Source organism: Diplotaxodon limnothrissa, linkage group LG19 (genome assembly GCF_057381915.1).
Source record: "Diplotaxodon limnothrissa isolate DT_005_m linkage group LG19, D_limnothrissa_male_GT1.1, whole genome shotgun sequence".
NCBI lineage: Eukaryota > Metazoa > Chordata > Actinopteri > Cichliformes > Cichlidae > Diplotaxodon > Diplotaxodon limnothrissa.
The window spans coordinates 28,574,094-28,587,112 of record NC_140614.1 but is presented as its reverse complement, the minus strand read 5'-3'; the positions used below and the strand labels follow the sequence as shown (position 1 = coordinate 28,587,112).

Below are 13,019 nucleotides of genomic sequence, written 5' to 3'. Positions count from 1 at the left end.
AGTCCATTCATTTAGAGCAATACTCACGGGCTTTGGGTTTAAAAAAAAAAGAAAGAAGAAGAAGCAGGTGTGCGGCTGAGTTCCTGCCCTCTCACCAGATAATTCAAGTGAGTGATGTGTGACCTCCAGCAGCTCCACACAAAACATGCGACCTCCTCGCGATGAGATCTTACCAGGTGTCAGAGCAGATTCTGGGAGGAGTGATTGAACTGTTTGTTTTTTTGTAGCGCCGGGACAATAGTGCTGCCAGCTTAAACTGCTCATGGCAACCTGCTGTGTCTGCTTTCAGTGCAGCGCCTCCCTCAAACTTCTTTTCAGTGTCTCTTCGCCTCTTGCTAAATCGTGAAAAACTGCATGCAATGATGCTGTGAATGGAATGCCGAGCAGGTTTCTTGTTTCTGTTTACACTCATCCATTATGTCGTCTTTTTTGCATCCAAGCCACATCAGGTTAAATCAGAATTTAACTCTGTTTTATATGAACAGCACTTCTTTTTTTTAAACTCTTTCCATTTGCCTCTGATCTCTCTCTTCCTGTATGCACATGTGTGTATCTGCCAGAGTGCTAAAACACCATGAGGGAATTGGGCCTTTGCCACCCCCACTTCTCACAAATGTGAGGGGATAGTAAATATCAGCGTGGCAGATGGGGCCGATGCTCCCTCTCTGCCTCCCTCCCATCCTTAGAGAGGGCAGAGCAAATGGATAGCCATCAACAGCAGCAGGAGTCGCCCCAGGCCAAGACTGGAGCAGAGGACACAGGGACTACACTGTTGCTCAGGCAGGCAATTTTACAGACACATTTTCCCTGACTATCAGCAAGGGAACCACACAACATTAGGAATAAGTACTCATAAGGTCATTGCGTCTAAGATTTCATGGTATATAGACATCTGAGTAATAAACATCTTGTTTTCTCATATATATTCACAAGATGATTAATGCTATTTATGGTTCAAATAGCTTTATTTTGTTATTTATTTTTTTCCCCATTTTGGGTTATATTGCAGTTACACAAGAGACCGACTGCTGGTGTGTCATTTCAGTGCTCTGTCACACACCTCGCAGGACCTGTAAAGCACTGGCAGTGTGAAACAGCATGACATGCTTGTATAACATAGCAGGGGGAGGTGGGGGGGGGGGGGGGGGGGGGGCTTACTTGGCCAAAACTGGTGTCAACACAATCTTGATCACAAAACAGGAGATCTTCAGCTGATAGAATAAATCCTGCCCACTTAACAATCAACAATCAGTAAACTGGTTTAAATTTGGGCGAGCTGAGATGTTATTGTTGTGTTGAAACCTCCAGCTAGGAGAGCATATATCAGTATTCCCACAGCAATATCAGCTAGCCTCCCGCTGGGGCAAGAGGAGCACATGTGGATCAACGATGACACAACATGGAATCTTACTGAGCGGCGGCACAGACTAAGCAGTGATGTAATGCCTCTGAGCTCACTGGCGAGAGGAAGAGAGAGAGAGAGAGAGAAAGGGGGAAAAAAAGATGTGAAGAAATCATAACATGCCTTATTGTTACTGGATTTAACATGATTAGGATGAAATAGAGAGCAGAGTTTCATCCTTGAGCACTGTGACATTGCAGACATATATTAGATGATCATTCGCAAACTAAGAGCTTTACCTCCAGCCCCCTCCCCAAGCTCTGCAGCAGGGACTTTATATAGGTGTCACGTACTGTGTGTGTCTGTGATATTGCAGGTTATATGAATGATTTCAGCACTCGTGGGATTGGAAATTACTTTTTCGTCACCACAATAGGACCATCTGGGGCGGAGTGTAGAGCTGAATTCCTTGGAAGACAGTATTTCACTCAGTGTCTCCCAAACAATTTCGATTTCCATTTATTTATTTAAGGAGGAAATAGAAGGAAATTTCCGCGGGTCGCTAATTTCATTTCAACGTGTACCAGTGGCTTTAGCCTTGAGCAGATATTTCAGAGGAACACAAAATCAATGTGGAGATTCTATTGGGAATAGCTCTGAAACCCATTAGCAACTTTGACCAATAGGTCAGGTAAAGTAATAGCCAGATAAATGTTTTATTACAGATTTGCAAACTGACCTAATGGAGGAGGCTAGTACCTGGGCAGCAGTGCAAGGCAAATATTCATCATGAGATGCTATTGCTTTAATGAACACAAATTTCTCAGTGGCCAAGGCCTTTGGTTCTTTATATATAATGCGTGAAAGATTGGTCGCTCTAATCTGGCCCCAGACAAGACAAAAGGCAGCATCTGTTGTCCTCGCACAACACTGGAGCGATGCAATCACTCTAAAAGATTTGTTGTTATAGGGCTAATGCTTCATTTATATTACATCATACATAGCTGAGATCTATTGTTCAGAGAAAAGAAAATACAGCGGAATCAAGGACTAAGATTTTGTATTTAATCTGCTCTGGTGATAAACAGTTAAATAATTAAAATCAGTGATATAAGTGTGTGCTACATACAGATCTGTGCCAGTTTTAAAGAAATCATCTCATTCTATTTTTTCCCCTTTTTGTTTTTGTCCCATGAATTTTATTTATTTACTGTCCAAACAGGAAATCAGACAATAAGTGGGTAGAAAGAAAACCCTCCACTGACAACCACTGGGATTATTTTTTTTAACCATCTTTACTATTCACAGTGATCTAACTGTGTGCCCCTTATGCACATTTAACTAGTGACAAAATGAAGAATTTGTGGTCTTAGTTGCCCTTTAAAGTTTTCTTTTACATAAGATTTATATTCTTCCTGATTTTTTCCAAAGATTAAACACTAAGTGCAAGTGCCATTGTTTATCCCTGAGCTGCATATGCCACAGATCCTTCCTTTCATACACTTTTCATGCTGCTCTTTGCTGGGCAGTATGCTAGTTTTCTGAATGAAAGCCAGACAGACTGAGAGCTCCCACATGCAGAGAGGAGCCGCTCCTGTTTCCAGCTCAGTTTCCAAGGGGACCACCAAGCCCACCAATCACATCGCTCGGCGCAAGCACGCGGGCAATTCAATTTCTTAAAGCCGCAGTGTCCATTATCAGGGAGGTGTAGAGAAAGAAAGTACAGCCAAAAAAAATCCAAAAAACAACACATTTGAAAAAGAAGACGAATAGAAAAGCACCTCAACGCTGCAGTTTAAAAGTGTTTTTCCTTTTTTCTTTTTATTAAATGTGAATTCACATGGTAGTTTGAGCCCATCCATTTAAAGAATCCGCCTAAATACAAAATAGGCATCATTCCGTCATCACATCCTTTTCAAACGCAACAAATAACACATCTGTGTACATATATTCACAAACTGAAAGGACAGTCGATGGTGGTAGGTACTTATTTATTAAAAGATGAGTCAGAGACAGATTCACACTTGGAATGTGAAGTAACTACTGCCTAGAACTTCCCAACAAAATGTTTTGGCATATAATTAGGTCATATTCCAAAACTTTTTTTTTTTTATCAAACAAACTTCATATGTAAGACCCACATAAAAATAAACAATATCTGCTTTTTTTAAGTGCAAGAAATAAAAAATACAGGTTTATGGTTAATGTTTTAAAAAAAGAAGGCAGTCTTCAGTTTTAAAATAAAGTTTCATTTCATGAAACAGGACTATGGAATGTTCTTTTTTTTGCTTGCTTGTTAAAAATGCCAGACCACCACTGTATGAGACTATGCCCTTTTGGAGTTAGTATGATTTTTTTTCCCTAATTTGCAGTCAGGTTTAAGATGTTTGGTGTCAGATATGCCCATTATCTGATATCATGCGTCAAATAACATTCAAATTGCGATATCAATGTGTTTCAATAGCATGTATCACACCATGAGGCCATATTAAATTGTTTTGTATCAGTTCCAGCTGATTTGTTTATTTTCCTGCCTGGACAGGCTTCAGCATCATAACATGAAATGATGTCGACAGTGCACAAGTCTGTTTTTCCATCACTTGCTACAATTGTTGATGGTCTGTATCTTAAGAGTATATATTGCACAAAAAAATGAGAAGGGGGAAAAAACAGTATGTGCCATAAAAAATACCAAAATCCAGTTTCACACCTGCGATTGGGACCCATCCACATATCACGAGTATGATATACATAAACTCCTAACTTTACTATATTACAGTACATATACAATCTTGAAACTAGTTCCAGCTCTGAGGTATGTGTTCCCCATGATGCCATTGTATCGTCTACAAATACTCAACAAATCTGCTCTACAACTGTACAAAACCTAGTTTAAAATCACAAGGCATTTTTGATGCAAGTTTTAATTTAACTTAATCCTTAAAACCAGGACTCCCTTGCATGCTAAAAACAAATGATAAAGGGAAGAAGTGCCTGAAACTCACTGAAAGCACAGTAAGAACATTCCCTTTGCAACTGTACAAAAATATGCCTGAAAATATCTTACTTTTCTTTTAAAAAGATGAGGTCTGTTATGTATCAAAATGTTTCCTCCACACTTGTATTCTGCAGAGGTTTAGGCTGCTTAATTTTTCCAAACCAGGAGGTAAAACGGAATCAGTTACAAAACAAACAAACATTTGCGGCATTAAGAAAAAATTACATAAACCGTTGTAAAGTAACATCCTGAACAATTTGTCAGTTCACAGATTTGCTTTGAGACAGTCCACACAGTCCGTGTTCAGCTCCCTGCAGTTTTTGTTGTTGTTGTCGTTGTTGTTTTAAGAGGAAAAGATGCATAGAAGTTCATGTATTTTCCCTTTGTGGTCCGTTTTAAGCTGAACAGTAAATGCAGACCTACGAGGGAAAACAATCCATAAAACCCTGTCATGCTGCCAGATAAAAAAGTCTGCAGACTTTGCTTTTTTTTTTTTTTTTGCTACCAGCTTCATAAGCATCTCATTCCTCAAACCTCACCTCGCCTCCTGGTCCTCCACCTCCCTCCAGGACCCTTAAGAAAAAAGAAAAAAACCCCACAGGAGGCAGGGCTGGGGACAATTTGACCAGGACATATATAATTTCATATCTCCCTTCTCTGTTATTACTAGCTCAACTGTTTTTTTCGGTTTTGTTTTTTGTTTTGTTTTTTCAGTATGTGAAGACGAGGTCGGAAAAGTTCGCCTCCAGCCAGTCCCCGGCAATCATCTCACTGAGTTCTGGCGTGCAGTAGTCTGGGAATTCAAAGTGAGAGCCCAGGCTGCCCTCACTGAACGAGTCCAGGTCCTTATCCACAAGAGACAGGGAGAGGTTTCCTGAATTGGGGTTGCCCAGCTCAGAGCCCGGGGCGCTGGGAGCGAAATTTAAACTAAAGTCAAACAGCAAATCGTCCGCGTCGTCGCCGGAAGAGGAGCTGATGCTGGACGAGGAGGAGGATGTGGAGACCGACCTGGAGGATGCTGGTGAGACGGAAGCAGCGTGCAATGTGCTTTGCTTGGTAATGTTTTTGATGCTGTAAAACAGTCTGTTGTTGTTCCGCACCTCTTCGTACATACTCGTCCCCTCGGACTCTGCCGAGGAGCTCAAAGTTGGACTAGCGGGAACTTTGGCTACATTGTACGGCCTCAGGCGCTCCTCCTCACCCGGCTTAATCCCCATCCGGTAGTCCTCTTCGTACTCGTCGTCATCGTCCTCATCGGTGAGCTCACTCTTTACAGTCTTTGCAACTTTTAAGCTGGGAAACACGCAATCCTCCGCGTAGCCGTGCGTGGATTTCGAGCCGCTCTTAGTTTTTATCTTTGAACTCTTCTTGTTGGGAGTCTTTGCAATCTTGCCGCACTTCTCCGGAGACGGTGCTGATGATTTTGAACTGTCGAGCTTTGGTTTTTTCTTCGGTCTGTACTTGTAGTCGGGGTAGTCAGCCATGTGTTTTAGCCGCAGCCTCTCGGCTTCTCTGATAAACGGGATCTTTTCGCTGTCCTTGAGCATCTTCCACCTCTTCCCCAGGCGCTTGGAAATCTCTGCGTTGTGCATGTCCGGTGACTGCTCCATTATCTTTCTCCTCTCGATTTTGGACCACACCATAAATGCATTCATGGGTCTCTTGATGTGACCGGTGGCTGTTTTGCACCAGTCCGGGTTTATCGCTACCGGACTGCATGCCATAAATTCACTCTCCTCCGAATCGGTAGCCTCCCTGGACATGCTCCCATCCGTCTCGCTGTTGTCCGTGTGCTGCACCATTGTCCTGTTTCAAAGTCACTTTGTTTCCGGACGCTGCAGTGTCTTAACGGCCCCACACTGCCAAGACGGCTCAGCTCTCTGTGTTTTGCGCCGGTTCGTTCACGTCCTCTGCGTATTGTGTCTCAAGCTCTGCACTCTTTTTCCAGAGTTACAAACTGCCTTCTTAACTAGTTATCAGCTTTTTCATGTCCCCTGCGTCACAGTCACTCATCCAATCACGTCCCTTCCACTCCGCCCAGCAGACTCCATCCAAGACTCCCCGTAACCCTATTCCTCCCTCCCGAAGCTCTCATTGGAGTGGAGGTGGGGATTTGTGGTACACAGCGTCTGGGGCAACACGCCGGCCGAGACAGGCATATTAAACACACAGTTAACGAAATGCGCTCTTGAGATGAGCGTCATGCGCCAAAGCGCACATAAGATATATGTCTGTTTCCTTACTTTAACTTTAAAAAATGTGAGAAGTTGCTCTTAAAACAAATACAATTTTGCATATGTATCTTGAGGAAAAAGATGTAGGCTGTATGATTGTTTTTTCCCCTTCTTCTTCCTTAGGTTGAGTACTGAAGGTGGCGCTTGGACACAGTTGCAGGCGCCTGGATGCGTCGGTACGTCTGCTTGTCTGTTGTAAAAGGATGCATTTTAGTAGCCGTTAATGGCTTTTGAGGAAGACTTTGTTTTTTTGTAGTTTTGTTTTTTAAATTTATTTTTTATGTATAACATTGTACGTTTGACACTTTTTTGTGTGTGTTTTGAGTGGCCACGTGTTATCACATGTTTTGGCGTGGCTCGTTCCTGCGCGTTTCCATGTCTGTGCTTGAATTAAGAAAATAGGTCAGTAGAACACTCTGCCTCACAGATCCTGTTTATAGTGTGTGAGCGCTCTAAACACCTGCAGCATCACATAGACCCCACCGGATAAAAAATACAGCTATAAGAGAAAAACACGTCATGCGTATAAATAGTAATTAATGTAATTGTGCTGACACTATGTAAAACTGGGTTTCTGTAATCTGGACGGTAAAACACAAAAGCATGCTATATATATATATATATTAAAACCTTTCAATAGATGCTCATATAAAACATGCGATTGAATCAATAACCCTTATTCAGATGGTAACATTAGTGTATACAGCTTTGAATCGAGCCCATACAGCCAGGGATAGATGGAAGGCTCCCCGCTGAGTTTGCTGTGTCAAGAAGCAGAGTAGCATCTAGCTGGCGTCTCCTGCACACCCTCCACCCTCTTCCTCCCCCTTGGCGCTAGGTGCTAGCCAGCAGTGCTATTGGAGGCTGGGGCGATAAGGCGTCCTGCTTTTTTCTCTCTCTCTGCTTCGTCCCCTAGAGGGCAATCACTTACCCTTTTGAAACCCTCCCCCCACCCAGCCACCGTATTTTCCCCAGCTGGGGTTTAAGAAGTGTCTCTCCTGATACAGAGAAAGGGAGCTAGAAAGGCAGACAGAAGGTAGTGGAGAGAGGGAGAGAAATAGGGAAAAAGAGGCACACAGGGGGAAAAGAGACAAGGCTAAGAAGAGAAATGCTAAGATAGAGGGCGTCTTGCCTTTCCATCCTTGGAACACTGAGGCAAACCCTGTGTCTGTCTACCCAGACAGAGATAGGACTGAAATGCTTTATCATGACCACCCCTTGCTGATTAAGCCTTATCAGATATATGTGTCAGAGCCAGAGTCTCATGGGGTTGGCACACGCACATGCATGTTTTATTGTCAGCCTGTTTTTTTCTGTTGAATTAATTTGAGCAGTATTTGATCTTCTGATTAGTTCACATGTGGTGAAGGAGGTTATGTCAAATTAACCGATGGCATTGCCTCAAATGTAGGTGTGATTTATTTGTGCCAGTTACTGCAAATATTTGAATGAAATTGTATATATATATATATATATATATATATATATATATATATATATATATATATATAAAAAAAAAAAAAAAAACACCCAGCACGCCCCTGCGGGCGGTTTATCCTTCAAGCTCGGGTCCTCTACCAGAGGCCTGGGAGCTTGAGGGTCCTGCGCAGTATCTTAGCTGTTCCCAGGACTGCGCTCTTCTGGACAGAGATCTCCGATGTTGTTCCCGGGATCTGCTGGAGCCACTCGCCTATCTTGGGAGTCACCGCACCTAGTGCTCCGATTACCACGGGGACCACCGTTACCTTCACCCTCCACATCCTCTCGAGCTCTTCTCTGAGCCCTTGGTATTTCTCCAGCTTCTCGTGTTCCTTCTTCCTGATATTGCTGTCATTCGGAACCGCTACATCAATCACTACGGCCGTCTTCTTCTGTTTGTCTACCACCACTATGTCCGGTTGGTTAGCCACCACCATTTTGTCCGTCTGTATCTGGAAGTCCCACAGGATCTTAGCTCGGTCATTCTCCACCACCCTTGGGGGCATCTCCCATTTTGACCTCGGGACTTCCAGGTTATACTCGGCACAGATGTTCCTGTACACTATGCCGGCCACTTGGTTATGGCGTTCCATGTATGCCTTGCCTGCTAGCATCTTGCACCCTGCTGTTATGTGCTGGATTGTCTCTGGGGCATCTTTACACAGCCTGCACCTGGGGTCTTGCCTGGTGTGATAGACCCCAGCCTCTATGGATCTTGTGCTCAGAGCTTGTTCTTGTGCTGCCATGATTAGTGCCTCTGTGCTGTCTTTCAGTCCAGCTTTGTCCAGCCACTGGTAGGATTTCTGGATATCAGCCACCTCCTCTATCTGCCGGTGGTACATACCGTGCAGGGCTCTGTCCTTCCATGATGGTTCCTCGTCTCCCTCCTCTTTCTTGGGTTTCTGCTGCCTGAGGTATTCACTGAGCACTCGGTCAGTTGGGGCCATCTTCCCAATGTATTCTTGGATGTTCGTTGTCTCATCCTGGACTGTGGTGCTGACACTCACCAGTCCCCGGCCCCCTTCCTTCCGCTTAGCGTACAGCCTCAGGGTGCTGGACTTGGGGTGAAACCCTCCATGCATGGTAAGGAGCTTTCTTGTCTTTATGTCAGTGGCTTCTATCTCCTCCTTTGGCCAGCCTATTACCCCAGCAGGGTACCTGATCACGGGCAGGACGTACGTGTTGATGGCCCGGATCTTGTTCTTACCATTCAGCTGACTCCTCAGGACTTGCCTGACCCTCTGCAGGTACTTGGTGGTTGCAGCTTTTCTAGCGGCCTCTTCATGGTTCCCATTCGCCTGCGGGATCCCCAAGTACTTGTAACTGTCCTCTATGTCTGCAATGTTGCCTTCTGGTAGTTCAATCCCCTCAGTTCTGACTACCTTCCCTCTCTTTGTTACCATCCGACTACACTTCTCCAGTCCGAACGACATTCCAATGTCATTGCTGTATAGCCTGGTAGTGTGGATCAGTGAATCGATGTCTCGTTCACTCTTGGCATACAGCTTGATGTCATCCATGTACAGGAGGTGGCTGACAACTGCTCCGTTCCGTAGTCGGTATCCGTAGCCAGTCTTGTTAATGATCTCACTGAGGGGGTTCAGGCCTATGCAGAACAGCAGTGGGGACAGAGCATCTCCTTGGTAGATCCCGCACTTGATGGTGACTTGTGCTATGGGCTTGGAGTTGGCCTCTAGTGTTGTACGCCACATCCCCATTGAGTTCCTGATGAAGGCTCTTAGGGTCCCATTGATCTTGTACAATTCTAGGCATTCCAGTATCCAGCTGTGGGGCATTGAGTCATAGGCCTTCTTGTAATCAATCCAGGCAGTGCACAGGTTGGTCAGTCTGGTCTTGCAGTCTCGGCTGATTGTTCTGTCTACCAGTAGCTGGTGTTTTGCGCCTCTGGTATTCTTGCCAATTCCTTTCTGTGTCCCGCTCATGTATTGACCCATGTGCCTGTTCATCTTAGCCGATATGATGCCTGACAGGAGCTTCCATGTAGTACTGAGGCAGGTTATTGGTCGGTAGTTGGATGGGACCGGTCCCTTCTTGGGGTCCTTGGGGATCAGGACCGTCCGGCCTTCAGTTAGCCATTCCGGGTGTCTCTCGTTAACTAGCAGCTGGTTCATTTGTGCTGCCAGACGCTCGTGGAGTGCAGTTAGCTTCTTCGGCCAGTAGGCATGAACCATGTCGGGCCCTGGTGCTGTCCAACTCTTCATACTGGAGACCCTTTCTTGGATATCTGCCACTGTGATGGTTACTGGACCCTGTTCAGGGAGGTCGCTGTGGTCTGCCCTCAGATCCTCTAGCCACTGAGCATTGCCGTTATGGGTTGCATCCTTCTCCCATATGCTCTTCCAGTATTGCTCCGTCTCCAGCCTTGGTGGTGCTGTTCTCTTATTGTTTCCTTGCCACTGAGAGTACACCTTTGCTGGTTCTGTGGAGAACAGCTGGTTTATTCTCCTGCCTTCTATCTCTCTGGTGTACCTCCTCAAGCGGCTGGCCAAGGCTGTGAGTCTTTGCTTGGCAGTTTCCAAGGCCTCAGGTATGGACAGCTTGCTGTATTTCTTAGGCACCTTATTCGTCGCACCTTTCTGCAACTCCGTTAGTTGGCTAACCTCTCTCCGTGCTACTTTGATCTTGCCCTCTAGCCTCCTTCTCCATGGAGGGTACTGCCCCTTGTGGCTGTTCAACTTGTAGCCAAGCATCTCACTGATCACTGCTGCCGTATTGTAGATCAGCTTGTTAGTGTCGGTAATCGTGGTTGTAGGTATTGCCCGTAGTGCTGCATTAACATCATCTAGCAGACCTTCTGAGGGTACTTCACGTAATCTTGGTAACCGGCTACGGGGGATCCAGGTTTCAAGCTTGGCCATGATCCTATTTTTCAGGTCAGTTCCTCTCGCACTCAACGATCCTTCTCCTATCACACTTGGGGCTATGTACCCAATCTCGGGTGGGGGTGATGATATCTCCCCCCTGACCTGGCGTCCTGACTCCTCCTTGCCGTAGCATTTGTGTTGTACCTCGTCAATCTCTAGCTGTGAGAGCAGTCCCTTCTTTCGAATGTTGGAACACTGAGCTACTAGTTGTTTCGCCGTCATTGTGGATGTTGGGTATCGAAGAATCCATAGGTCCCTCATCCTATTCATGTAGCCCCTTCCGCCGGGGTTACTTGCGTAGTAGCATTCCAACAACGCCCTGTTTTCGTCCCTTGCCCACCGATGCCTTCTTGTTCCAGTAGCCCACTTTTCGTCAGGGTGCCCTGGTTCCTCAACACCTGACGCGGACCTTGTTGATCCGGGCGACGTCCGAGCCGGCATGCCTTCATATTTATCTGTCTCGCTCATGTCTGCGGTAGGCTTGCTTAGCATAGGGGGTCTAGCCTTAGGACCCTTACTATATATATATATATATATATATATATATATATATATATATATATATATATATATATATATATATACATACATATCCAGCCCTGTCTCTTTATATGATGGTTCCATGCTGGACATGAATCACAAGACTGCTTAATGATGAGCGTGCAGGGCGGCTGTCCTGCTCATTAGCATGGCTCATTATTGGCTGTGAATGAGGTGCTGGTGTCAGCTCATACCGCCTGTGAGTCATCTTAGGGAGGGTCTCATCGCCATGCCTGTCTCACACAGATGCACCGGTGGTATTACCCCCCCACACAAACCCATTCCAGCTGCCTCATTCAGTGACTGGGACTGTCATCAGAATGAAGAGAGTTGTGGGACACTGAAATTTGCCGTGTTTTTTTTTTCATTTTCACTCTAGAGATTACATATAATTAAACAGTAAAAGCTGCATTATCATGTTTGCTTTCTAATACCCTTTCCAATACCCCAAAGGCAAATGCTTTAATGCTTATTTGCTGATTTTTGTGCGTGCGTGTCAAGGGAGAGGACATTTTATTCCAAAGCAATGGAGTGTTGAATTAAGTGATGGTTTTCATGTATGAACATTGAAAGTGGGTTTCAGGAGAAACAATTCCCTTTGCATTGCTTATCTAAAAGCCCCCCAAAGCAGCTGCTGCTCTCACAAAGGGCCAGTGAAGCGTTAGATCAATACTAACCCTTGCTAGAGGCTATCTGATGCTCAAAATGCATGGATCCATCTCCTCTGCATAGCCCTGAGACAGGTGTGGAGTCCTGGAAGCCACTATCTGATGGCTTCACAATGGGGTAAAGAAGTGGTGGGGGCCTGAAAGCGGGCGGTGGGGCAGCTGGGCTTGTTTTCATAGCACAGGAAAACGCAAATTAACTGTTCACTTGACAAATGTACTCTTGGATATCCTATAAAATCAGGTTATAATGCTTATTGGTGTGCAGTAAATTGGTATTTTCAGGCCCGTGCAGCGGAGTCACTTAATGTTGCTCTGATGTTATGCATAGAAATAATGTAACAAGTTCCAGCAGTGTGCAAGTGAATATACTTCACCCACAGACACAGAGTCATCTCTAGCCATGCATTATCCAGCTTATGAGTCTGACGATTTATTGTTTGTAAGTTTATACCACTTACCGCAACCCAGTTTGTTATCTTAACTTGTGAGATGATACTAAAACAAGTTGTATCAGCTGCCTGTGTGCATTTTACTGGCTGTCTGTCGCTGTGGTCTCATTCCTTAAAGATCATGCTGTCTTTCTCTCTCAAGATAAGAAAAGCTTTGACAATGAGGGTAATCTCACAGCAGTTTGTGGGTAGTTGTTTTACCACTGGAGTGTTTGGTTCCTCCAAGGCCATTTTATGCCTTGTTGTTGCTTTACATTCTCGACTCAATGCAAATGTATCTCCAGGGTGTCAGGTTCTTTGTTGACCTCCTTGATGTGGCCTCTGTCTTTCAAGGTCTGATACTTGGCGGATACTTGAAACTTGAGTATCATGTCGTGAATGTAAACAGCTGACGTTTGAGCACTCTGCTGGAAATGTTTGTCAC

General features: G+C 44.9%; 1 protein-coding gene across 1 annotated transcript; it reads right to left on the bottom strand.

Annotated features, from left to right (window-relative positions):
• Window positions 1-4,304: 4,304 nt before the first annotated feature.
• Window positions 4,305-6,264, bottom strand: sox11a (SRY-box transcription factor 11a). The gene has a single exon (XM_085343665.1). It carries the CDS (start codon window positions 6,140-6,142, stop codon window positions 5,051-5,053), a length of 1,092 nt encoding a protein of 363 aa, XP_085199791.1. The 5' UTR covers window positions 6,143-6,264; the 3' UTR covers window positions 4,305-5,050.
• Window positions 6,265-13,019: the final 6,755 nt, after the last annotated feature.